Raw genomic sequence first — 23,813 nt, 5'->3', positions numbered from 1 at the left:
GACTTCAGGACAGCTGTCCAAGGAGTGAAACACAGACCACTTATGGTAATAGTGACTGGAGAGGCACACCCTCTCCTACTCTACAACCGTCAGCACTATACCAGCTGAGGTAGAGGCTGAGCCCTAGGGCCCAGAAGTTCAACGCCAAACAAAATTTAGACAGCACCTTGGGGCCAGGTGTGGTGGCTCATCCCTGTAACCCCAGCACTTTGGTGCGGGGGCTGAGGTGGGCAGAGCCCTTGAGCTCAGGAATTCAAGACCAGCCTGGGCAACATAGGAAGACCCCCTACTTTTACAAAAAAAATTAAAAAATCAGCCAGGTGTGGCCAGGTGCAGTGGCTCACGCCTGTAATCCCAGCACTTTGGGAGGCTGAGGCAGGCGGATCATGAGGTCAGGAGATAGAGACCATCCTGGCTAACACGGTGAAACCCTATCTCTACTAAAAATACAAAAAATTAGCCGGGCGTGGTGGCGGGCGCCTGTAGTCCCAGCTACTAGGGAGGCTGAGGCAGGAGAATGGCATGAACCCAGGAGGCGGAGCTTGCAGTGAGCCGAGATTGCACTATTGCACTCCAGCCTGGGCAACAGAGGGAGACTCCATCTCAAAAAAAAAAAAAAAAAAAAAAAAATCAGCCAGGCGTAGTGGTGCACTCTGTAGTTCCAGCTACTCTGGAGATTGAGGTGAGGAGGGTCACTTGAGCCTGGGAGGTTGAGACTGAGCCGTGATGGTCCCACTGCACTCCAGCCTGGGTGACAGAGTAAGACCCTGTCTCAAAAAAAAAAAAAATTAAATTAAATTAAATTTAAAAAAAAGACAGCACCTTGGCTCTGACCAGGTAGGCCAACTCTCAACAAGTAGAAACAGAGAGAGAGGGAGACTTATGGCTTACTGCAATGCATTCAGAAAGTTCTCCTACTTACTGGATTTCTTTTTATGCAAACTTAGTCCTTACCTTGGAATTCAACATAATTTCTGGAGCCCTGTACCAACGTGTAGCCACATATTCTGTCAGGAACCCTGTGTGATCATGGTCTGGATCTGCAACACGGGCCAGGCCAAAGTCACAGATCTAAGAGAGAAAAAAACAGGATAACTTCTTAGAAATTCTAACCTTTCACAACAAAACATCACAAAAATAAAAAAGGCAATAGCAATCATAATGATACTAACTAGTTGTTCCCATTACTATGTTGCAGATACTTTCTGGGCATTCTAGAAATTCATTAATTAATTTTCCCAACAACCTGAAAAGCAATCAACATGTTAGAGACCAGGACGCAGGCTGAAGAAGTCTTTATAGAACACACTTTGAGAAGCATCCCTACCTTTCATTATCTGCTTAGCACAAAGCAATATCAATTAGGTGAATTGACAAAAACTGTTCTGGGTAAAGTCACCAAAAACAGCCAGTACCCTTTTCTCAGCCTGTCCTGCTGGAGCTCTGACGACTGCTGTGAAGATCTGCACTGACCTTCTATTTCTCAGACTCTACTTTCTGTGAGTCTTCTACCTAGTCTATAAATATAAGTATTTCCATCTTCCCATTTCCTTCTCCTTCCAGGTAGTCAAACCTACTCCCAAAGTTTTTTTTTTTTTTAAGTTTCATATACTGAAGAATATTTTATTTTTAAAAAATTCATAGTTTCTCATTTTCTCCGGTCTCAACCATCTACTGGCCTTTCATCATCTGGTCCTCCAATACCATGGTGTGGCTTATTTTCTATTTTTGGTAGAGATGGTGTTTCACCATGTTGGCCAGGCTGGTCTCGAACTCCTCCTCTCAGGTGCTTCAACCACCTCAGCCTCCCAAAGTGTTGGGATTACAGGTGTGAGCCACCAGGCCTGGCCATGATTTTTTTTTAAGGTCTGTCAACACTATAATATCAAAGACTAACCAAATTTACATGACACTAACCAATACAATGCCAACGCTACAAAATAAAAAAAGGAGTAGTACTCAGTATAATTCCATACAAAGGAAAATAAAGATATGGTTCAAGAAAACATATCTTTTGGGCTGTGTAAATTCAGATTTTCAAAAACAAAGGGAGCTCAAAAGACGTGTTTCATTTGTATCTATCACAGTCTTCCACAGGCACAGCCAGAATTTTCACGTGTTGTGATCCCAGCATCTTGTGACTCCTACTGGGATTTCTGTGGGATCAGTCTAGTAAACAAGGGTACAGACTACTATAGGTCACATTCCCTGGTAGTTACACTAGAAATGTGCTAGCAGAGCCTCCAAATAGGGTCTGTAACCCTGGTGAGTTCCCGTGGTCCTGAAAAATAAAGTCTACAAGAGAGGATCCTGGAAGGGTCCTGAGATGTCAATGTCTGCTGGGTCTTAAGCTTCAGATAATAAGTGCAAAGCATGTTTACAGAAACCAAAAAGCAAGCTTATTTCTGTCGGCCTTGACTGATACCAGAGCCAAAAGTTAAAGGTCTAAGACACTGAAAATAGCTGGTATCAGTAAGGGTTCAAGAGTAAAAAACACTTTGTAACACAGAAGCCATTGGATAAAGGGACGAAATCCTCTTGAAAATTCAAAAGGACCTAAATAACAAGAGGTCAGTGAGGCTGCAAGTTACAAACTTACTAGGCCAAGGGTCCTGTGGGAATGGGCATCACGGTCACAAGGCACTGAGGATGTGATAAATGTGTAGTGATCCCAGAGCTCCAGGAAACACAAGTCCTCTCCTCATGTGGTGTTCTATGTACATTGTCGTATGTACATATCATGTAGTATGACAGGTAGTTCATGTCATATGTACACTGAACTACCACTGCCTCTTGCTCTGCTTGGACATGCTCACTGTACCAAATCAGTGACATACCATATCCATCTTTGAATGAGATTCTCTCTTCTTGAATTTATATCCATGAGAATGATGTACATACAGTGCTGCATACTTTTTTTTTTTTCTGAGACGGAGTCTCACCCTGTCGTCCAGGCTGGAGTGCAGTGGTGCCATCTCAGCTCACTCCAACCTCTGCCTCCCAGCGATTCTCGTGCCTCAGTCTCCCAAGTAGCTGGGATTACAGGCGTGTGCCACCACACCCAGCTAATTTGTTTGTATTTTCAGTAGAGACAGGGTTTCACCAAGTTGGCCAGATTGGACTTGAACTGCTGACCTCAGGCCATTCGTTTGCCTCAGCCACCCAAAGTGCTGGGATTACAGGCATGAGCCACGGCACCTGACCACTGTATACTTTTAAAATATTAGTGAAGGTTGGGTTGGGTGTGGTGGCAAACGCCCATACAATCCCAGCACTTTGGGAGGTCAAAGCAGGCGGATCACGAGATCAGAAGTTCGAGACCAGCCTGGCCAATATGGTGAAACCCCGTCTCTACCGAAAATATAAAAATTAGCCAGGCATGGTGGCGGGCACCTGTAATCCCAGCTACTTAGGAGGCTTCGGCAGAACTGCTTGAACCCAGGAGGTGAAGGTTGCAGTGAGCTGAGATCATGCCACCGCACTCCAGCCTGGGCAACAGAGCAAGACTCTGTCTCAAAAAAGTATATAAAATTCAAATTAAAATAAATAAAATAAAAAAAAATAGTGAATTGTACCACTTTAAATATTCAAAATATAATGTTATGCTTCTGATTCCTTGTGTTAACTTGGGTATTCAAGACGATGCCTGAATTATGCCATGGCCAACAACTCATGTGTGTGTGAGTGTGAGTAGGTGAACAGAATGGCCTTAAAGACAAGTCCATAAACTGGGAAGAGACAACAGAGAAAGTAGTCTGGTTCTGTTTGTTTTATTCTTAAGGATGAACACTTTCAAGTAAAAATAAGAGCCAATTCTTCCCAGAAATGTTATATGCTTAAAATATTGATTGAGAATGTCTCTCCAAAAACAAAAGCAATCTGCCATAACAGGGCTATGATGATAACCAAAAGAAAAAAAAAACACGAGGAGACATAAAAATATTCACTGCAAATTTTCAAGAAAATCATTAAGTGTCAAAGAAGCAGTACAGCCATCCTAAACATAGCTTTATTTGTTTTGTGCCCACCTGACTCTTAGTTGCACTGATCCAGGGAAAGAAGCTGGTTCCATCCCACGTGGAAAGGACATAAACCTGTATCAGAAGGATCCCAAGGGGTGACAGAGTCCAATCCACACAATATCAGATGAAGGAAGCCGTCCTCTACAACACCTTACTGGACATTGGCCACCGTGACAAAACCCACTGCTTTTTACACACAGTTCTAGACGGTTCCCCATGATCTACTTGCAACCAACCTTTCCAGCTTAGTGTCAATGACTCCCTATTACTCATCCAATGCTGCAGCCACAGGGAGGAAGACTCAGTGTTTTCGGTAGTAGTCCCTCCCTTATTTTATTTATGTACCCTCTGCCTACAATACCCTATGTCCAATACAGCCGCTGGCCTCCCACAGGAAAAGCTACCCATCCTCGAGGGCCAGCACAGACACCACCTTCTTCCTGCTGCCTCCTAGCCCCAGCCAGAGCTAAACCACTTCTCTCCTTTGCATCTGTACACCATTTTTTTTTTCCAATCTCAGTTACAGAACATCTCATTATAATCACCTACTGTCTACCAGATTTCTGATCTATCAGTTTTCAGATTTCAAGGGCAGACCCTCATCTCTCGTCTGGCATATCTCACAGGGTTTCTCATAGGAGCGTCCGTCAAACTGAAATCCAACAAATGATTATTGCTAGACATCTATACATACTTAAGTAGCTTTATTAAGCTATAATTCACACATCATAGAATTTGCTCATTTAAAGTGTGTAACTCAATGGTTTTAGTATAATGGTGGACTTACACAACCATTACCACCATCCAATTTGAAAATATTTTTATAACCTCAAAAAGAGATTCCAGTGAGTTAGTATTCCTTCCTTCATTATTCTCCCAACTCCTCCAGCCCTAGGCAATCAGTAAGCCACAAATCTAATTTCTGTCTCTATGGATTTGCCTATTCTAGACATTTCATGTAAACAGAATCATACAATATGTGTCTTTTGCGACTGCCTTCCTTCACAGACATAACGTTTGCAAGATTCATCTATGTTGTAGTGCTATGTTATCAGTGCTTCACTCCTTTCTCTTCTACTGTGTGGATCCACCACATTTTATTTATTCATCAAAAGTTCAACATTTAGATTGTTTCTACTTATTGGCTATAGTGAACAATACCGCTATGAAAATTCGTGTTCAAGTTTTTGTGTAGATGCATGTTTTCATTTTCACTAAGGAGTGGAATCCTCACCAACACTTATTATCTGACTTTTTAAATTACAGCCATCCTAGTTAGGATAAAGTTATTTCAATGTAATTTTGATTTGCATTTTTCTATTGACTAATGATGTCAAGCGTCTACCATTCCATGTGCTTATTGGGAATTTGTATATCTTCTTTAGAGAAATGTCTATTCAGATTCTTTGTCCATTTTTTAAACTAGGCTATTTACCTTTTCATTTACTGAGTTATATTATGAGTTCTTCATATATTCTAGTTGTAAGTCTCTTACCAGATGTATGATTTGCAAATACCTTCCCTCATTCTGTGGCTTGCCTTTTCACTTTTTTGATGGTTTGCTTTGTAGCACAAGTTTCTAATCTTGATGGAATTCACTTTTTTTCTTTTGTTGCCTGTGCTTTTGGTGTCATGTCTAAGAGGCTTTGCCTAACATAAGATTGCAAAGATTTACTTCCATGTTTTCTAAGAGTATTAAAGTTTTAGCTTTTAAATTGAGTTCTTCAATCCATTTTGAATTTTTTTTCCCTTTTGAGACAGGGTCTCACCCTGTCACCCCAGATGGAGTGCAGTGGCACAATCTCTGCTCACTGCAACTTCCACCTCCCAGGCGCAAGCAGTCCTCCCACTCAGCCTCCTGAGTAGCTGGGACCACAGGCACATGCCCCATGCCCAGATTAATTTTTTTGTATTTTTGGTATAGATGGGGTTTTGCCATGTTGTCCAGGCTGGACTTGCTCCGGAGCTCAGGCAATCCACCTGCCTTGGCCTCCCAAAGTGCTGGGATTACAGGCGCAAACCACTGCACCCAGCCATTTTGAATTAATTTTTTCATCTTTTTGTATGTGGCTATTCAGTTGTACCAGACTCATTTGCTGAAAAGACTACTGTCTCCCCAATGAAGGGTCCTGGCATCCTTGTCAAAATTCAGTTGACCAGAGATATACGGGCTTATTTACTGACTCTCGCTTCTATTCCACTGACCTATATGTCTATTCTCATGCCAGTAGCACACTGTCTTGATTACTGTGTTTTGCAGCAAGTTTTGAAATCAGGAAGTGTATCAGTCCTCCATATGAATTTCCATATGAAGTTTAGGATCAGCCTGTCAATTTCTATAGAAAAAAAACAGCTGGGGCTTTGATAGGGATTACACTAAATCTGCAGATCAATTTGGAGAATACTGCCATCTTAACAGTATTAAGTCTTATGATCCACGGACATGGGATATCTTCCCATTTATTTAGGTCTTCTTGAATTCCTGTGCATTTTTTTAGACTGAATCGACATCGCTCTATCACATCTAAGATATCCATAAATTTCCCTCCTTGTTTACCTGCGACTCCCATTAAAATAGAAATATGTAAATGCTGCACATTTTCAGGAGAACTCTGAGGACTGTAAAGAATTTGAGGTTTTCTTATTTAGTTGGAATGCCATATTAGGTATTAAAGTCAGTGAGGTTAAGTTTCATGCTGCTATCTTTTGAATAAAATGTATTGAACAAAAATGTTACCAACGAAACAGATGATTTTAAAACTAATACATAATGTACATGATCCTGTTTACCTACATAAAGTATAAAAGTACACATGTATGTAAGAGCATAGAAAATACTTTGGGAGAAAATACACCAATTTGTTTTTTGTTTGTTTTTTGAGGACGGAGTTTTGCTCTGTCACTCAGGCTGGTGTGCAGTGGTGTGATCTCGGCTCCCTGCAACCTCCGCTTCCCAGGTTCAAGCGGTTCTCCTGCCTCAGTTCCCATGTAGCTGGGATTACAGGCGCGTGCCACCATGCCCAGCTGATTTTTGTATTTTTAGTAGAAATGGGGTTTCGCTATGTTGGCCAGGCTGGTCTCGAACTCCTGACCTCAGGTGCTCCACCCACCTCGGCCTCCCAAGGTGCTAGGATTACAGGTGTGAGCCACTGCAACCGGCCACCAATTTGTTACAGTAGTTAGTTATCTTGGCCTGGTGCTGTGGCCCATGTATGTAATCCCAGCACTCTGGGAGGCCGAGAAAGGAGGACTGCTTGAGCCCAGGAGTTCAGACCAGGCTGGGCAACATACTAAGACTCTATCTTAAAAAAAAAAAAGAAAAAAAAAAGTATCTCTGGGGAAAAAGGAGCAATGGGATAAGGAAGAAGAGGACTATCACTCTACTAGCATTTTTGCCATAAAAATGTTTTTGGGCATTTCTGGTGTCATTTAAAATACGATAATGACAAATATAACTACGCTTCAGTGAAAGAGTTTTTCAATATATATCAGCTTAATAGTTAATAACCTGGCTGACCTTGAGATCACAGGTGGTGTTGAGCAGCAGGTTGGAAGGCTTGAGGTCACGGTGCAGAACGTTAGCTGAATGGATATATTTTAACCCTCTGAGGATCTGGTAAAGAAAATAGCAGATATGGTCGTTGCTGAGGTGTTGTGTCTTCAAGAGCTTGTAAAGATCTGTTTCCATGAGGTCTTGTACTATATATCTGTTTGCAAAGGTTAAGTAAAACACCAATTAGCTGGTCATATTTAGCAAAGCGTTGAAAACAAAAATGCGTCCTCTCTTGACTCTCTTCCCAAACAGTCCATTATTACACTATGAGGCCCTTAAAGGAAAGAAAAACCTGAGGAAAACTTGGTTTCTTTCATGGAAGGAACCTGAAGTCGTTAACTTCTTTTCGGTCCTGTGAGATGGCAAGAATTACGGCATTACATCTGACTGATGCAGCTATGGGCCTAGACTGAGATCTGAAACAGGCTGTTACAGAAATTCTGGTCAATCTTCAAGTCTCAACCTCTTTGTTCTCTAAATTGTCCACCATCAACGAACCCCCTCCAAGGTTTGTTGGAAATACTGGTGGCCTGTAAGTAGCACATATTCCCTCCTCTGTTTGGTCCAGTAACCTGTAATGTCACTATTCTTTTTCCTTTTTGTTGCCGCTCCCCTCCTTTCCCAAGTTCCTCAAAAGCCAAACATAAAACTTCCAGAAATACAGGTCTAGAAACATACCCTTACTAGTAAATCCAACCCTAAGTCTATCTATTTTCTTACTCTCCCATAACTGTTAAGATCCTAAATAAATAAGACTATGGGCAAGTCGTGCTAAGAAGGGGTTTGTGCGTGTTTTGCTCCTCTTGCTTTCTTGCCTGGTCACTTATTTAACTACCTAAAACTTCAGCTATGGCTACTTTCTTTCTTTCTTTTTTTTTTTTTTTTTTTTTTTGAGACGGAGTCTCACGCTGTTGCCCAGGCTGGAGTGCAGTGGCGTGATCTCGGCTCACTGCAAGCTCCGCCTCCTGGGTTCACGCCATTCTCCTGCCTCAGCCTCCTGAGTAGCTAGGACTACAGGCGCCCGCCACCGCGCCCGGCTAATTTTTTGTATTTTTAGTAGACACGGGGTTTCACTGTGGTCTCGATCTCCTGACCTTGTGATCCGCCCGCCTCGGCCTCCCAAAGTGCTGGGATTACAGGCTTGAGCCACCGCGCCCGGCTGGCTACTTTCTTTCTAACAGAAATTAAATTATTAAAGCATTTAGCCTTTAACTTCATCATAGTATTATTTCATTAGCAGTATTTCTGCATTTTTTTTTACTCTCTCTGTGTAAATAATATTCTCCGTTTCTTACAGATTTATGCTAGAGGCGGCGCAGCATGGGATTCAAAGGAAACATGATTTTAAAATCTGTCATTTGAGAGAGGCTTATTTTCATGGCAAAAGTAAAGTAGGACCAACAGGTGGTAGTGGCAGGAGGCATTTCACTTCAAATATCACTACAACTTATTAACAGAGCTGTTTAAAAATGGAAAGGCTGCCTAGAGACAGCGAGCTCCCGCACCCTGGAGGGTGGAATACAAATTGGGTAAACTGATAGGAGTGCTGTATAACCCTCTCCCTTCTGGCAGATCCTCTTCAGTATACTTAACCTCTCTATCTTTCAAATGGAGTCTTTGCCCAGGCAGCATCCTCTAGACCTATTCAGTCCAGATATCTAAATGTTGGTCATAGTTAATCACATAATTTCAGAGCCCAGTTGACCTTAAAGATCATGACAACTAGTTCCTTCATTTTAAAGGAGGGGAAACTGAGACCTAAAGTGGTGACCTGATTCTAAGATCAGGACAGTCCTAATTTCACCCGGTAGATAGCCAGGGCACCCTCTTTCTTAGTCTACTACTGATCTTCCCTTTACCTTTTCATCATCACAACAAACCATCTCTTAGACAGAAAAAAACATGACTGCAAATGGAGTTAACCAAGATTTTCCATGACTAGACTTAGGGAGTAAATAGCAAACAGATTACGATTTTCCCTTTAGCATGTTTAAAGCACTTTTCCTTTAAGTTTAGGAAATTTCAAGTTCTATTTACTCAACAAAGTTACCAAGCAGTGGAATTGGCTAGTTGCCTAAAAAGGATACACATCTTTCATTTGCTCGATGGTTGGTGCTCGAATAATGTCATTGATTCCAATGATGTTCTCATGTCTGAAGCGCAGTAAGATTTTTATCTCCCGCAGGGTTCTCTGGCAGTAGGTCTGGTGCTCAAAGGGGCTGATTTTCTTGATAGCTACTCGAACTTTGTTGACATTATCATAAGCAGAGCTTAAAAGAGAGAGAAAGACAGATGGCATTAAAAACAGCCCTCAGAATAGTTGAAGAATGCAAACTGGCAAAGTATTATATTTTTAACACTCTGTGTAAACACCTGTTTCATACCTGTGAAGGTAGCATGTATATTATCCACAAAAAGGCCTCAAGCTAGGGAGGATGGATGCAACTGACATGAGATAGCATACAGCGACACTCAAAACTAAGACAGAACCTAGACCTGTTAACTGGGTGAATGTGTATTTTCATAAACCCAGAAATACACAAACAAGCATTTTCCCATTGTCTTAAACGGCAACTGCATTCTGGTGAGAATAATCACTTCTGCCTCCAAAACACCTTCCTACTGTTGTATCAAATTCCTCTGACACAGAAGAGACATTCAAATAACCGACAACAGTACATCTTTATCCCTAACAAAAATGGACCCAAGAGAACACCTTGATGATTTGTATCAACTTTGTTTCTCTCTCTTGCAAAATGACATGACCATTTCTTCCAAGAAACTGAATCAAGATGTTTGGGTAGTTTTATAAGAAAACCTAGAAAGTATTATTCGAAAAACACATCTGCGGCAGCAACATGGGGCCCAGTTCTTTCCAAGTTGTCCTTAATGTCTAATATACCAGAATTCTAAGTAAAAGCAATAATAAAAATTATACCTTCAATTTTATGAATTTGAATCTTGAGAATTACTACTATCTTTATGATAAACATTCTATTAAAATCTTGTGTATAAGAAATTTTCATACTAATAAATGTCAACATCTGGTCCACTGACCAAAGCAATAAAATAACACTGACAGGCAATAAGACAACATTTCTTGTTTCCTTGGGATAAGTGCTAGAACAGAAAACAGTAAAATAACTTTATTCTAAAGTTTACGCTTCTAAGGCCGGGTGCAGTGGCTCACGCCTGCAATCCCAGCACTTTGGGAAGCTGAGGCGGGCGGATCACTAGAGGACAGGAGTTTTGAGACCAGCCTGGATGACATGGTGAAACTCTGCCTCTACTAAAAATACAAAAAAATTAGCCAGGCATGGTGGCACACACCTGTAATCCCAGCTACCTGGGAGACTGAGGCACAAGAATCACTTGAACCTGGGAGATGGAGGTGGCAGTAAGCCAAGATTGTACCACTGCACTCCAGCCTGGGCAACAGAGTGAGACTCTGTCTCTAAATAAAGTTTATGCTTCTATAATAATATTTATCAGTCTACTAATCCAAAGAATTATTGATATATTTATCTGATTCTATGACAAGATAATGCTCTAGAGGGGAACTTTGTCTTACTAGGATCCAATTATCCTACAACACCATTAACACACAGTACACAGGTGGCCCCAAATGCTCTGAAATATAATATATTTTCTTAAGTAAAAGAACCACTACTCAAATCTTATTTTGCTTTGGTTTGGTGCATGAGGCCCTAAGCCAGTAATTTTCAACTAGACAGGCAACAGCATACATAATAATAATAATTTAACATAGCATTAAAAAGCATATATAATAAGCAAGCTTATTCAATATTGGGAATATTTTTAGAAATAGAAATTCTATTTTGGTAATTCAACCCATAGAACAAGAGTTCAATGACAGGACAGATTAGTTACAAAATACTGGTTTAAACTCAACATTACAACTTTCTAGTGTTAATATTATAAAGTTCTAGTGTTAACAGTCAAATGTGGCCATAATTTGCTCTGCAAAATTATAATCCAACAAAATTTTTGGAGAGAGGAGCTTATGGTCTGTGTGTCCCTCTACTGTATCAACACTCAGTGACGAAATGACTGCCCCCCGCTTTTTAAAAACTTTTTTGGGAAGGAGCCTCGCTCTGTCGCCCAGGCTGGAGTGCAGTGGTGCGATCTCGGCTCACTGCAAGCTCCGCCTCCTGGGTTCATGCCATTCTCCTGCCTCAGCCTCCAGGAGCCTGCCACCACGCCCGGCTAATTTTTTGTATTTTTAGTAGAGACGGAGTTTCACCATGTTAGCCAGGATGGTCTTGATCTCCTGACCTCGTGATCGGCCCACCTCGGCCTCCCAAAGTGCTGGGATTATAGGCGTGAGCCAGCACACCCGGTCAACTGCCTCCTTTTAATTGAGAAAACATGAGATCATCCTCATCTGGTACCACTTGAAAAAAAGGAGTTTGGTCCATGGAGTTTGGTCTGTTCCTGTCTGCTCCACTTAACCATTCTGCTGCCTTTTTGGTTTACGCAATCTATCTTTCAGAGAACTGATGACAAAGAGGGATGCACTCTTCCATAACAACTCCATACTTGCTAGCTTCTCCTTGGATTTATAGGTGTTGTTTTATATATTTTATTGTTGATACTTGGGAAATAAGGCAAACCATGAACTTTCAGGTGTCTATGAATAGTTTATGCTTTAAAATCACTTTGACATTACCAACTGTATCTTGTTTTGCTCAACCCCTTTTGTCCCTAACTACCACCACACTACAGGTTTTTGCTATGTGTCTCTTATCACAGGAATCTAAAGATGGTTCATTAAAAAGGAACATTAACAAAGAAGGCTGGGCGCGGTGGCTCACGTCTGTAATCCCAGCACTTTGGGAGGCCAAGGCAGGTGGATCATGAGGTCAAGAGATCGAGCCATCCTGGCCAAAAATGTGAAATCCCGTCTCTACTAAAAATACAAAAATTAGCTGGGTGGAGTGGTGGACACCCATAGTCCCAGCTACTCGGGAGGCTGAGGCAGGAGAATTGCTTGAACCCAGGAGGCGGAGGCTGCAGTGAGCCGAAATCATGCCACTTCACTCCAGCCTGGCAACAGAGCGAGACTCGGTCTCAAAAAAAGGGGGGGGGGGGCAGTCCTAATGGGTATGTGGTGATAGCTCATTGTGGTTTTGATTTGCATTTCTCTAATGATTCGTGATGATGACCATCTTTTCTTATGTCTTCTTTTGAAACGTGTATTCAATGTTACGCCTTTTCTATTTTATTTTATTTTATTTATTTATTTTTTTTGAGACGGAGTCTCGCTCTGTCGCCCAGGCTGGAGTGCAGTGGCCGGATCTCAGCTCACTGCAAGCTCCACCTCCCGGGTTCACGCCATTCTCCTGCCTCAGCCTCCTCAGTAGCTGGGACTACAGGCGCCCGCCACCTCGCCCGGCTAGTTTTTTTGTATTTTTTTAGTAGAGAAGGGGTTTCACCGTGTTAGCCAGGATGGTCTCGATCTCCTGACCTCGTGATCCGCCCGTCTCGGCCTCCCAAAGTGCTGGGATTACGGGCTTGAGCCACCGCGCCCGGCCACACCTTTTTTATTTTGAGACAGAGTCTTGCTCTTTCGCCAGGCTGGGGTGCAGTGGCATAATCTCCTGACCTCGTGACTCGCCTGCCTCGGCCTCCCAAAGTGCTGGGATTACAGGCGTGAGCTACCCACCACGACCAGCCAGGATTGCCACTATTAAAAACAAACAAACAAACAAACAGAAAAGAGTAAGTGTGAGGATGTGGATAAATTCGAACCTTGTACTCTATTGTTGAGTGTGTAAAATGGTGTAACCACTTGGAAATTCCTCAAAAAATTAAAAATAGAAATCCCATATGGTCCAGCAATCCCACTTCTGAGCATATATCCAAAACAATTCAAAGTAGAATCTTTAAGAGTTATTGGCAGGTTCATGTTCACTGCAGCATTATGCACAATACACAAGATGTGGAAGCAACCGAAATGTCCACTATGGATGAATGGATAAAGAAAATGTAGCATATACATAGACTGGAATATTATTCAGCTTTAAAAAAAAAAAAAAACAAGGAAATTCAATTCAACATCCAAAACCATGGCTGGCTAATATTTTTTTATTTTTTATTTGTTTATTTATTTTGAGACACAGTCTCGCTCTGTCACCCAGGCTGGAGTGCAGTAGCGCATCTTGGCTCACTGCAAGCTCTGCCTCCCGGGTTCTCGCCATTCTCCCGCCTCAGCCTCCTGGGTAGCTGGGACTACAGGCACCCGCCACCACGTCTGGTTAATTTCTTTTTTTTTTGTATTTTTGGTAGAGACACAGTTTCACCGTGTTAGCCAGTATGGTCTCGATCTCCTGACCTCGTGATCTGCCCGCCTTGGCCTCCCAAAGTGCTGGGATTACAGGTATGAGCCACTGCGTCCGGCCAATTGTTTTTAATTTAAAAACTTTTTGGTACAGATGGGGTCTCGCTATGTTATCCAGGCTGGTCTTGAACTCCTGGTCTTAAGTGATCCTCCCACCTCAGCCTCCCAAAGTGCTAGGATTACAGGCATGAACCACTGTGCCTGGCCTGAATTAATATTCTTAATTGTCTACACTACTCAGTGTGGTCTGCAGAGTCAATGTAATCCCTATCAAAGTTCCAATGCCATTTTTCACAGAAACAGAAAATGCAAGCTTTAAATTAATATATGGAACCACAAAAGACCCCATATAGCCAAAGCAATCTTGAGCAAGAACAAAGTTGGAGGCTTCATATCACCTGATTTCAAAATACACTACAAAGCTATAGTAACCAAAACAGCATAACACTGCAGGGATAGGGTGAAATGTGCAGATAATTTGTTAGAGTATAAAGTTTCAGTTAACCAGGATGAGTAAGTTCTACAGCTCTATCCTACAGCAAAATATAGAAGGAGTTCCGAGTGGTCCCAGCTACACTGAAGGCTGAGGTGGGTGAAGGCCACCCGCGTGACCGCAGATAGCTGCCCTCGCATCGGTGTGCTGCAGCGTCAAGTGGGACGGCCACCGGTATTATATACTTGCAAACTGCTAAAAGATTAGATCTTAAACATTCTCACCACAAAAAGTATGTGAGATAACAGATACGTTAATTAGCTTGATTTAATCATTTCACAATATACACATATATCAAAACATCATGTTGTACACCATGAATATATACTAATTTTTTTTCCAGCACTTCCACTTCAGCTTCATATACTAATTTGTATTTGTCAATTATACCTTAATAAAGCTGGGTGGGGGGCAGGGAATCAGCATGGTACTGGCATGAAAACAGACAAATAGACAAATAGAACAGAATAAAGAGCCCAAACATAAAGGATAGTCTCTTCAATAAATGGTGCTGGGAAAATTGGATATCCACTTGCAAAAGAAGAAAATGGATACTTATTTCACACCCTATACAAAAATCAAATCGAGACAGATTAAAGACAAAAACTGTAAAACCTGAAATCATAAAACTACTACAAGAGGCCGGGCGTGGTAGCTCATGCCTGTAATCCCAGCACTTTGGGAGGCCAATGCGTGTGGATCACAAGGTCAGGAGATCAAGACCATCCTCGCTAACATGGTGAAACCCTGTCTCTACTAAAAATACAAACAAAGACAAAAAAAATTAGCTGGGCATGGTGGCAGGGCGCCTGTAGTACTAGCTACTCAGGAAGCTGAGGCAGGAGAATGGTGTGAACCTGGGAGGCAGAGCTTGCAGTGAGCTGAGATCGCACCACTGCACTCCAGCTTGGGCAACACAGCGAGACTCCATTTCAAACAAACAAACAAACAAACGAACAAACAAAACTACTAGAAATATAGGGGGAAAGCTTCTTGACACTGGTCTGGGCAATTATTTTTTGGTTATGACCCCCAAAGCACAGGCAACAAAAGCAAAAATAGACAAATGGAATTGCATCAAACTAAAAAGCTTCTGCACAGCACAAGCAGCAATCAACAGAGTGAAGAGACAACGCACAGAATGGGAGAAAATATTTACAAACCACATATCTGATAAAGGGCTAATATTTAAAATATATAAGAAATTCAAACAATTCAACAGCAGGAAACAAACAAAATATTTTAAAATGGGCAAAGGCCAGGAGCAGTGGCACTTGCTTGTAGTCCTAGCAATTCAGGAGGCTGAGGTAGGAAGACTGCTTGAGACCAAGAGTTCAAGACCAGCCTGGGCAACATAGAGAGACCCTGTCTCAAAAATGGAAAAAAAGGCAGGTGGGTGTGGTAGAGAGTGGGGGCAAAGAACCCAAACAGACATTTCTCAAAATAAGACATACAAATGGCCAACAGGTATATGAAAAAAGGCTCAACATCACTAATCAGAAAAATGCCAATCAAAACCACAATGAGATATCACCTCACAGCTATCAGAATGGCTACTATCAGCTGCGTGCCGTGGCTCACACCTGTAATCCCAGCACTTTGGGAGGCCATGGCAGGCGGAAAACCTGAGGTCAGAAGTTTGAGACCAGCCTGGCCAACATGGTGAAACCCTGTCTCTACTAAAAATACCAAAGTTAGCCAGGCGTGATGGCAGGTGCCTGTAATCCTGGCTACTTGGGAGGCTGAGTCAGGAGAATCACTTGAACCCAAGAGGCGGAGGTTGCAGTGAGCTGAGATGGCACCACTGCACTCTAGCCCAGGCAACAAGAGTGAAACTCCGTCTCTGAAGGAAAAAAAACAAAAACAAAAACACGTAAATGTTCTTGCCCCCACCACACACAAACGTAACTATGTGAGGTGATGGGTATCTTAATTAGCTTTACTGTGGGGATCATTTCGCATGGTATACATATATCAAAACATCACATTGAACATAGTAAATACATTCAACTTTTATTTGATAATTATGCCCCAATAAAGGTGGGGGGAAAAACCAAAAAGGTCATTCTATCACATGCTATAACATGGATGAAGCTTGAGGACATTATATCAACAGAAATAAACAAGTCACAAAAAGACAAATACTGCATAATTTCACTTATATGAGGTACTGAATATTAATAAACTCATAGAATCAGAAAGGAGAAAGGTGGTTACAAATGGCTGAGGAGAGGGAGAAATGGGGAGATGTGTTCAAGAGTACAGGTTTTCAATTTATTTTCCAAGATGAAAAAGTTCCACATCTGTTGTGCAACAATGTGAATATACTTAACACTACTGAACTGTGTACTTAAAAATGGTTAAGACGGTTAATTTTGTTTTTTGCCAAAACATATAATTAACCAAAACAATTTTTCTTTGTAAAGAGATGAAGTCTCGGATGGGCAAAGTGGTTCATGCCTGTAATACCAGGACTTTGGGAGGCCGAGGCAGGCGGAGCACGAGGTCAGGAGATCGAGACCAGCCTGGCTAACATGGTGAAACCCCGTCTCCACTAAAAATACAAAAATTAGCAGGGCATGGAGGCACGAACCTGTAATTCCAGCTACTCAGGAGGCTGAGGCAAGATAATTGCTTGAACCCAGAAGGCAAAGGTTGAGTGAGCCAAGATCGCGCCACTGCACTCCAGCTCTAGGCGACAGAGCAAGACTCCGTCTCAGGGGGGAAAAAGAGAGAGAGAGAGAGAGAGAGAGAGAGAGAGAAAGATGAAGTCTCACTATGCTACCTAGGCCGGTCCTGAACTCCGGAAGTCACTTCCTCAGCCTTCCAAGTAGTTGGGACTACGTGCATATGCCATGTAAAAAAAAATTTTTTTAAGGGGGAATGAGACATGTTAAAGAGGGAAAAATATTAAATTTTAATTTTTTTTTTTTTGAGATGGAGTCTCGCTCTGTTGCCCAGGCTGGATGGAGTGCAGTGGTGCAATCTTGGCTCACTGCAACCTCTGCCTCCTGGGTTCAAGCGATTTTCCTGCCTCAGCCTCCTGAGTAGCCGGGACTACCGGCGCCCGTCACCATGCCCAGCTAATTTTTTGTATTTCAGTAAATGGTGAAATGTATTTCACCATTTTGGCCAGGATGGTCTCGATCTCCTGACCTCACGATCCACCCACCTCGGCCTCCCAAAGTTCTGGGATTACAGGCGTGAGCCACTGCGCCTGGCCCTTTTATTTCTTTCTTTTGAGATGGGCTACTCTGTCACTGATGCTAGAGTGTACTGGCGCAATCATGGCTGACTGCAGCCCCAACCTCCCACGTAGCCAGTAGTGTAGCAGTGTAGCGGGGACCACAGGCGAGCGCCACCACGCTTGGCTAATTAAAAAAAGTTTTTTTGGAGACGCAGGGTTCTACAATGTTGCCCAGGCTGGTCCCGAACTCCTGAACTCAAGTGATCCTCTTGCCTTGGCCTCCCAAAGTGCTAGGATTACAGGCGTGAACCACCACACCTGGCCAATAATGGGGGAAACTTTTATCCAGCATTGGGTTAGTACCTTCTATATATTAAGAACTATTCTAACATTAGGATGCAAAGATTATGATTAATACTCTGGGCCGGGGATGGCTGCTCACACCTGTACTCCCAGCACTTTAGAAGGCCAAGGTAGGCGTATCATGAGATCAAGAGTCTGATACCAGCCTGGCCAACATGGTGAAACCCCATCTCTACTAAAGATAAAAAAAAAATTAGCCGGGCATGGTGGCACATGCCTGTAATCCCACCTACTTGCAAGGCTGAGGCAGGAGAATCGCATGAACCCAGAAGGCAGGGGCTGCAGTGAGCCGAGACTGTGCCACTGCTCTTTAGCCTGGGCGACAGATCTAGACTCCATCTCAAAAAAATAAAAAAATAATAATACTCTTCCCTTGAGGATTCCAAGATATTGAGACTGTCCAGTTATCTTAAATGAACACAACCTCAAGTCCCAGATGAATTCTATCCTAAGACCCATAAATCATGGAGAATGGGAGGATATTAAGGTCCGAAGTGAGCACACCCATCTCAAGTCTCAAAATGGATAGATTCCTGCTATTTGATAAGAAAAGGAAATGAGATTCCTGCTATTTGATAAGAAAAGGAAATTAGATTCCTGCTATTTAATAACAGGAAATGAACTATTGATATATGCAACACAGATGCATCTCAAATAATTATGGTGAGTGAAGCCAGACCAAAAGAAACGTATTTCCATTTATAGAAAATACAAAGTAATCCTAGGTTTACTTTGGATTTACCCCCAGGGTTGCCTGGGAATGAGAGGAAGAAGATTACAATTGGAAAGGAGGTAACTTTTGGAGGCAATGAGTATGTTCTTTATCCTGACTGTGTTGATGGTTTCGTAGGTGTATAATGTATTAAAACTTATCCAACTTTATACTTTAAATGTGTGCAATATTTTGTGTATCAATTATTTCTTAGTAAAGCAATTAAAAAAAAAAAAAAGGAACCAGGGCTCTTTGGCCACATGATCCATTTCAGTGCTGCGGCGAGTGGGAAACAGATTCCAGAAGCGTACTGATCAATAAACGCAGAAGTCCATGAAATTCTGGAGTAGATTATTTAACAGACGTTTTTGTGATCGCTTAGGGAAGAAAAGGGAACCAGCATGAGTCAATTATGAACAAGTCATGCTAAACTAGCTTTATTTCCTGTTTTGATAGGGTTACCACAACAACACGAAATGAAGACAGAGTTTCGGTGAATTCAAGCCACGCTTGTCAAGAACTTCCCATTTGTGAGGCTTCATATTAGGACTGGTGGCAAAAACAAACAATGATCCTGCTCTTAAGAAACTTGCAACTTTGTGAGGGAAGGAGACAGGAACACAGAACATACTTTGCCTTTTATCATAGTGAAGCACTTCTGAAACACGAGGAGGAGCTGGGTTAATTTCAAATACTAAGGGAAGGATTAAAAGAAGATGAAGCCCACAAAAGCCATATCCTGAAGGATGAGTAGGCTTCTGACAGAAAAGAAGACCGCAAAGAAAAGAAAGAGGAAACATGAGGCGAGGTAAGCGACTGAGACATCTGTGGTCACTGGCCACTAACCCTCACCCAGCCATGCCCATGCCCATGAGAGAAGGTTTCTGGGGTCAGGGGACCATGCTCCTCAGGTGCCCCAGAATCCCCTGCATCTGGAAAAGTGTAGGTCCACACCCAGCAGGTGCACTTCAGGTGGTGGTCAAAGGGGCAGCTGCTCGCTGGCATGTACTGAGCCTAGACTGTGCAGGCAGGAGGCCACACACATGTGCTCAAGCTCACAACACATGGACAGTGCTGTGGCTGGGGAGGGAAGAGGACTATGCTGAAGGCCTGCTCTGCTGGAACTACTGACACAGAACTCTACGGAGTCTGAGTATTTTCTATTTGAACCCAACCTTTCAGGTCATTAAGAAGGTATACTAGGCCTGGTGCGGGCATGGTGGTGCACGCTTGTAATCCCAGTACTTTGGGAGGGTGAGGAGGGCAGATCACTTGAATCCAGGTGTTCGAGATCAGTGTGGACAACATCATGAAACCCTGTCTCTACAAAAAATACAAAAATTAGCTGGGCATGGTGGCACTTGCCTGTAGTCCCAGCCATTTAGGGGACTAGGCAGGAGGATCACTTGAGCCAGGGAGGTTGAGGCTGCAGTGAGCCATGAATGTGCCACTGCACTCCAGCCTGGGTGACAAAGTGAGACCCTATCTCAAAAAAAAAAAAAGGAAAAGAAGGCATATCTGTCATGGCAGGAGGAGACAGCAAAGTCTGCTTAATGTTTCTTAGGTCGATCTTTTTTTTTTTTTTACGGTATGTAAGGCTCCATTTGTATTCTTAACCTAGGCGAGGTAGGCCTGGGTCTGGGAGGTACATAAAGAAAGTGGAGGTGAGGGACAAAGATAGTTTTGAGCATCCTGATTTAAAAATCTAAGGATGCCTGTGGGCGATTCAGATAGAGGAGACGACGGTTCCATCCTTCCAGCAGCATCAGGAGAGATCATGCTGGAAATCCTTAACAGAAGCCACAGTGGTTAGCATTCCTGCAGAGAGAGAATTTCAAGAAAAGAGGTTGGAGGACAAAACTCAGGAGCAGCATGAGGATGAAGAATCAGTTCAAGAAAATGGAAAGAAATGATAATGGAGTAAGAACCTTTAGGCCAGGTGCAGTGGCTCACGCCTGTAATCCCAACACTTTGGGAGGCTGAGGTGGGAGGATCACGAGGTCAGGAGATCAAGACCATCCTGGCGAACCTGGTGAAACCCCCGTCTCTACTAAAAATACAAAAAATTAGCCGGGCGTGGTGGCGGGCACCTGTAGTCCCAGCTACTTGGGAGGCTGAGGCAGGAGAATGGCGTGAACCCGGGAGGTGGAGCTTACAGTGAGCCTAGATCGTGCCACTGCACTCCAGCCTGGGCAACAGAGCGAGACGCCGTCTCAAAAAAAAAAAAAAAAAAAAGGACCTTTGTTGTCCAACTCCAAAGGCCATGTCCATGTACTTCTGCTTAACCATGTAGCAGAACCAGAAAAGGGTGGTGCTTCCCAAGACAAAGAAGGAAGGCGTTTCAAACAGGAGAGAATGAGAAAGGTAAGAACTGGAAAGCATTCACTGAATCTGCATGCAACCAGACGATGTGTGGTAACTTTGGTTCAAGTAAGGAAATGGAGAGGATGGGGAGAACAGCAGGAGTACGGACGACTACTTTTTAAAGACTGATAAGGCAAGGATAAGGAAAAAAACTTAAATCCAGGTGAAAAACTGAGAGGCATAGGGTGTTATGAAAGCCACGGTCGGGGGTGGGGGGAGGGGAGGCTGAAGGCTGCAGGACCAGGTAGGGTAAAAGAGAAGGCTCCAATCGCTAACTAGGGGGGGAAGAGAAGTGAGAGTAAATTCCAGGCAGAGATGTGGGGCAGTGGTGTAGAGGCCTGTGGGAACCTGGGGTGACAGAGTGTCTGCAGAGAGGGGGACACACAGGAACATGACAGGGGAAGCTGGAGGGTGGGCAAGAGCCAGGCCATATTTATATTTTCATAATTGTATCCTGGGAAGCCACCAAAGGATGCTAAGCAGACTTTAAGCATGCCAACATTTATATTTTTACAACATTTCCTCAGGTAGCAGCTTGTTGAAAGAATGGGGAGGATGGTGCACTGGGTCACCTGCAGGCAAGGAGCCCTTTCTGCCAACTCAGAATGAGGGGAGCCACAGCTCTGGATAAATGGGCAAATAGTAGGCTCACAAGAAATGGGTGCTTATTTCACAAACCTCCCACGTCCCAGCAGGGTCCTGTTCAAGCAGTCTCCATCCAATTAGATGAAATTCCTCAAGGGCACAACTATATGTTCTAAATAGCTCATGTGTTCTTTACTGCAGCTGCAACCAGCTCATGTGTTCTTTACTGCAGGGCAGGAAAAAAACAGTATCCTTATCTAACGCCTGTCAACGAAGATATGCTAACAAAAATCCTACAGGTGGCCACAAATGCCATAAAAAACAAGCTGTTAGCCAGAAGTACTTTGGTCCTGACAACTCAGCTTCCACCTGTCCTAGCCCCAAAATACATGAAATACTAATGGGCCCCAGGCTCAAGTGACCCAAGATATTTCAAATGTCTTTTTCTTTTCTTTCCTTTTTTTTTTTTTTTTTTAAGACAGAATCTTGCTGCCACCCAGGCTGGAGTGCAGTTGTGCAATCTCGGCTCACTGTCATCTCACCCACCCAGGTTCAAGTGATTCTCCTGCTTCAGCCTCCCAAGTAGCTGGGACTACCTACAGGCACAGGCCACCAAGCCCAGCTAATTTTTTTTTTAAGTAGAGACAGAGTTTCACTATGTTGGCCAGGCTGGTCTCAAACTCCAGACCTCAAGTGATCCACCCACCTCAGCCTCCCAAAGTGCTGAGATTATAGGCATGAGCCACTGCGCCTGGCCTATTCTTTATTCTTAAGACTTTATTCATTTGAAAGTTTTGCTTTTGTGGTAAGGTACAGTTCCTTTCACTGATGTTTATTTGTTCTATCATTTCTCCTAACACCCTACATCCTGGAGGTACTTGTGTTTTTGTAGAAATATTTAGGTCTGTCCATGGCCCTGACCCTGTCAATAGGGCACTTGACATTACCATTGTTCTCCAATGCCCACAGAAGCTCAAAAAGCAATGAACCAACCTGATCCCCACAGCTATACCACTTCCAATACAGCTACCGCATTCTTTTTTTTTTTTTTTTTTTTCTTTTTTTTTTGAGAGAGAGTCTCGCTCTGTTGCCCAGGCTGGAGTACAGTGGTGCGATCTTGGCACACTGCAAGCTCCGCCTCCCAGGTTCAAGTGATTCTCCTGCCTCGGCCTCCTGAGTAGCAGGTGCGTGCCACCACACCTGACTAATTTTTGTATTTTTAGTAGAGCGGGGTTTCACTATGTTAGTCACGATGGTCTCAAACTCCTGACCTCGTGATCCACCCGCCTCAGCCTCCCAAAGTGCTGGGATTACAGGTATGAGCCACTGTGCCTGCTCATCTCCTCCTTTCAACACCATATTTACTACTGTGTGAAAAGCAACAAATGTTAATATAGTTAATGCAATACATAGTACTTTCAAGTCTTGCATCTTCCTATGTGAAGACTTCGGTTTTTGGTGTATTTTATATGAGGCAGACATATATACTCAGTAGCAATTTAAGTATATTAAAGGTATTAAAAAACAGAGTTCTTAGGAGCTTGAGGATTCTGTTTTACAAAAAAAGACTGATAGTACTTGAAATCAATCTTATAGACTGGTGGGGTTTGTGATTAAGTATGAAGAATAAGAAATGTCCATATCTGCCCATGAAATCATTTTCTCCCTGTGCTCTGATTACAATTGATAAACATTCAAACTGAGATTAAAACAAAATTCTACACATTAATCATTTATGCATTCACTTTACATTAAACTTGCTTATACGTACTGAAAATACTGCTTTGTCTTAGTTTATAGATGTATATTACTCAAAATATTTATAGTTTATTTACTGGCCAGGTAATGATGGTACTGAAAAGAAGTTATCAACAATTCTTATTTAATAGTATCTAATTTATTGAGTGTTTATTATCTGTCAGGCTCTGCTCTATGTTAGTATCTGTGGACCTCTCTAAGAAGGTGGTAATTAATGGTGCCTTGAAAAGCAGGCAGGATTTTAATAGGCAGCACATGAAAAAGCACTTAAGGAAGAAGCAGCTACAGGAGCTGAAGCATGGAAGGCTGAGTACCAGTGCTGGATAGTTCAATATGGCTGGAGTTTACACCTGTCCAGGGAAAAACAAAAGGTGATGTTACTGGAAAGCTGAGAAATCTGTACTTTACTTCGATA

General features: G+C 42.7%; 1 protein-coding gene across 1 annotated transcript in view; it reads right to left on the bottom strand.

Annotated features, from left to right (window-relative positions):
- Nucleotides 1–23,813, bottom strand: part of MAPK1 (mitogen-activated protein kinase 1) — a 109,771-nt gene that overhangs the window by 40,928 nt on the left and 45,030 nt on the right. Inside the window, exons 2-4 of the mRNA XM_005567863.5 lie at nucleotides 9,663–9,845; nucleotides 7,540–7,729; nucleotides 955–1,071 (exon numbers count right to left, since the gene is read on the bottom strand). Coding sequence (XP_005567920.1) covers nucleotides 955–1,071; nucleotides 7,540–7,729; nucleotides 9,663–9,845 — 490 coding nt within the window. The remainder of the gene's footprint in view (nucleotides 1–954; nucleotides 1,072–7,539; nucleotides 7,730–9,662; nucleotides 9,846–23,813) is intronic.

The sequence above is a fragment of the Macaca fascicularis genome, chromosome 10 (assembly GCF_037993035.2).
Source record: "Macaca fascicularis isolate 582-1 chromosome 10, T2T-MFA8v1.1".
In the NCBI taxonomy this organism is placed as follows: domain Eukaryota; kingdom Metazoa; phylum Chordata; class Mammalia; order Primates; family Cercopithecidae; genus Macaca; species Macaca fascicularis.
The sequence above is the reverse complement of the archived record's forward strand: the minus strand, read 5'-3'. Positions and strand labels throughout refer to the sequence as shown.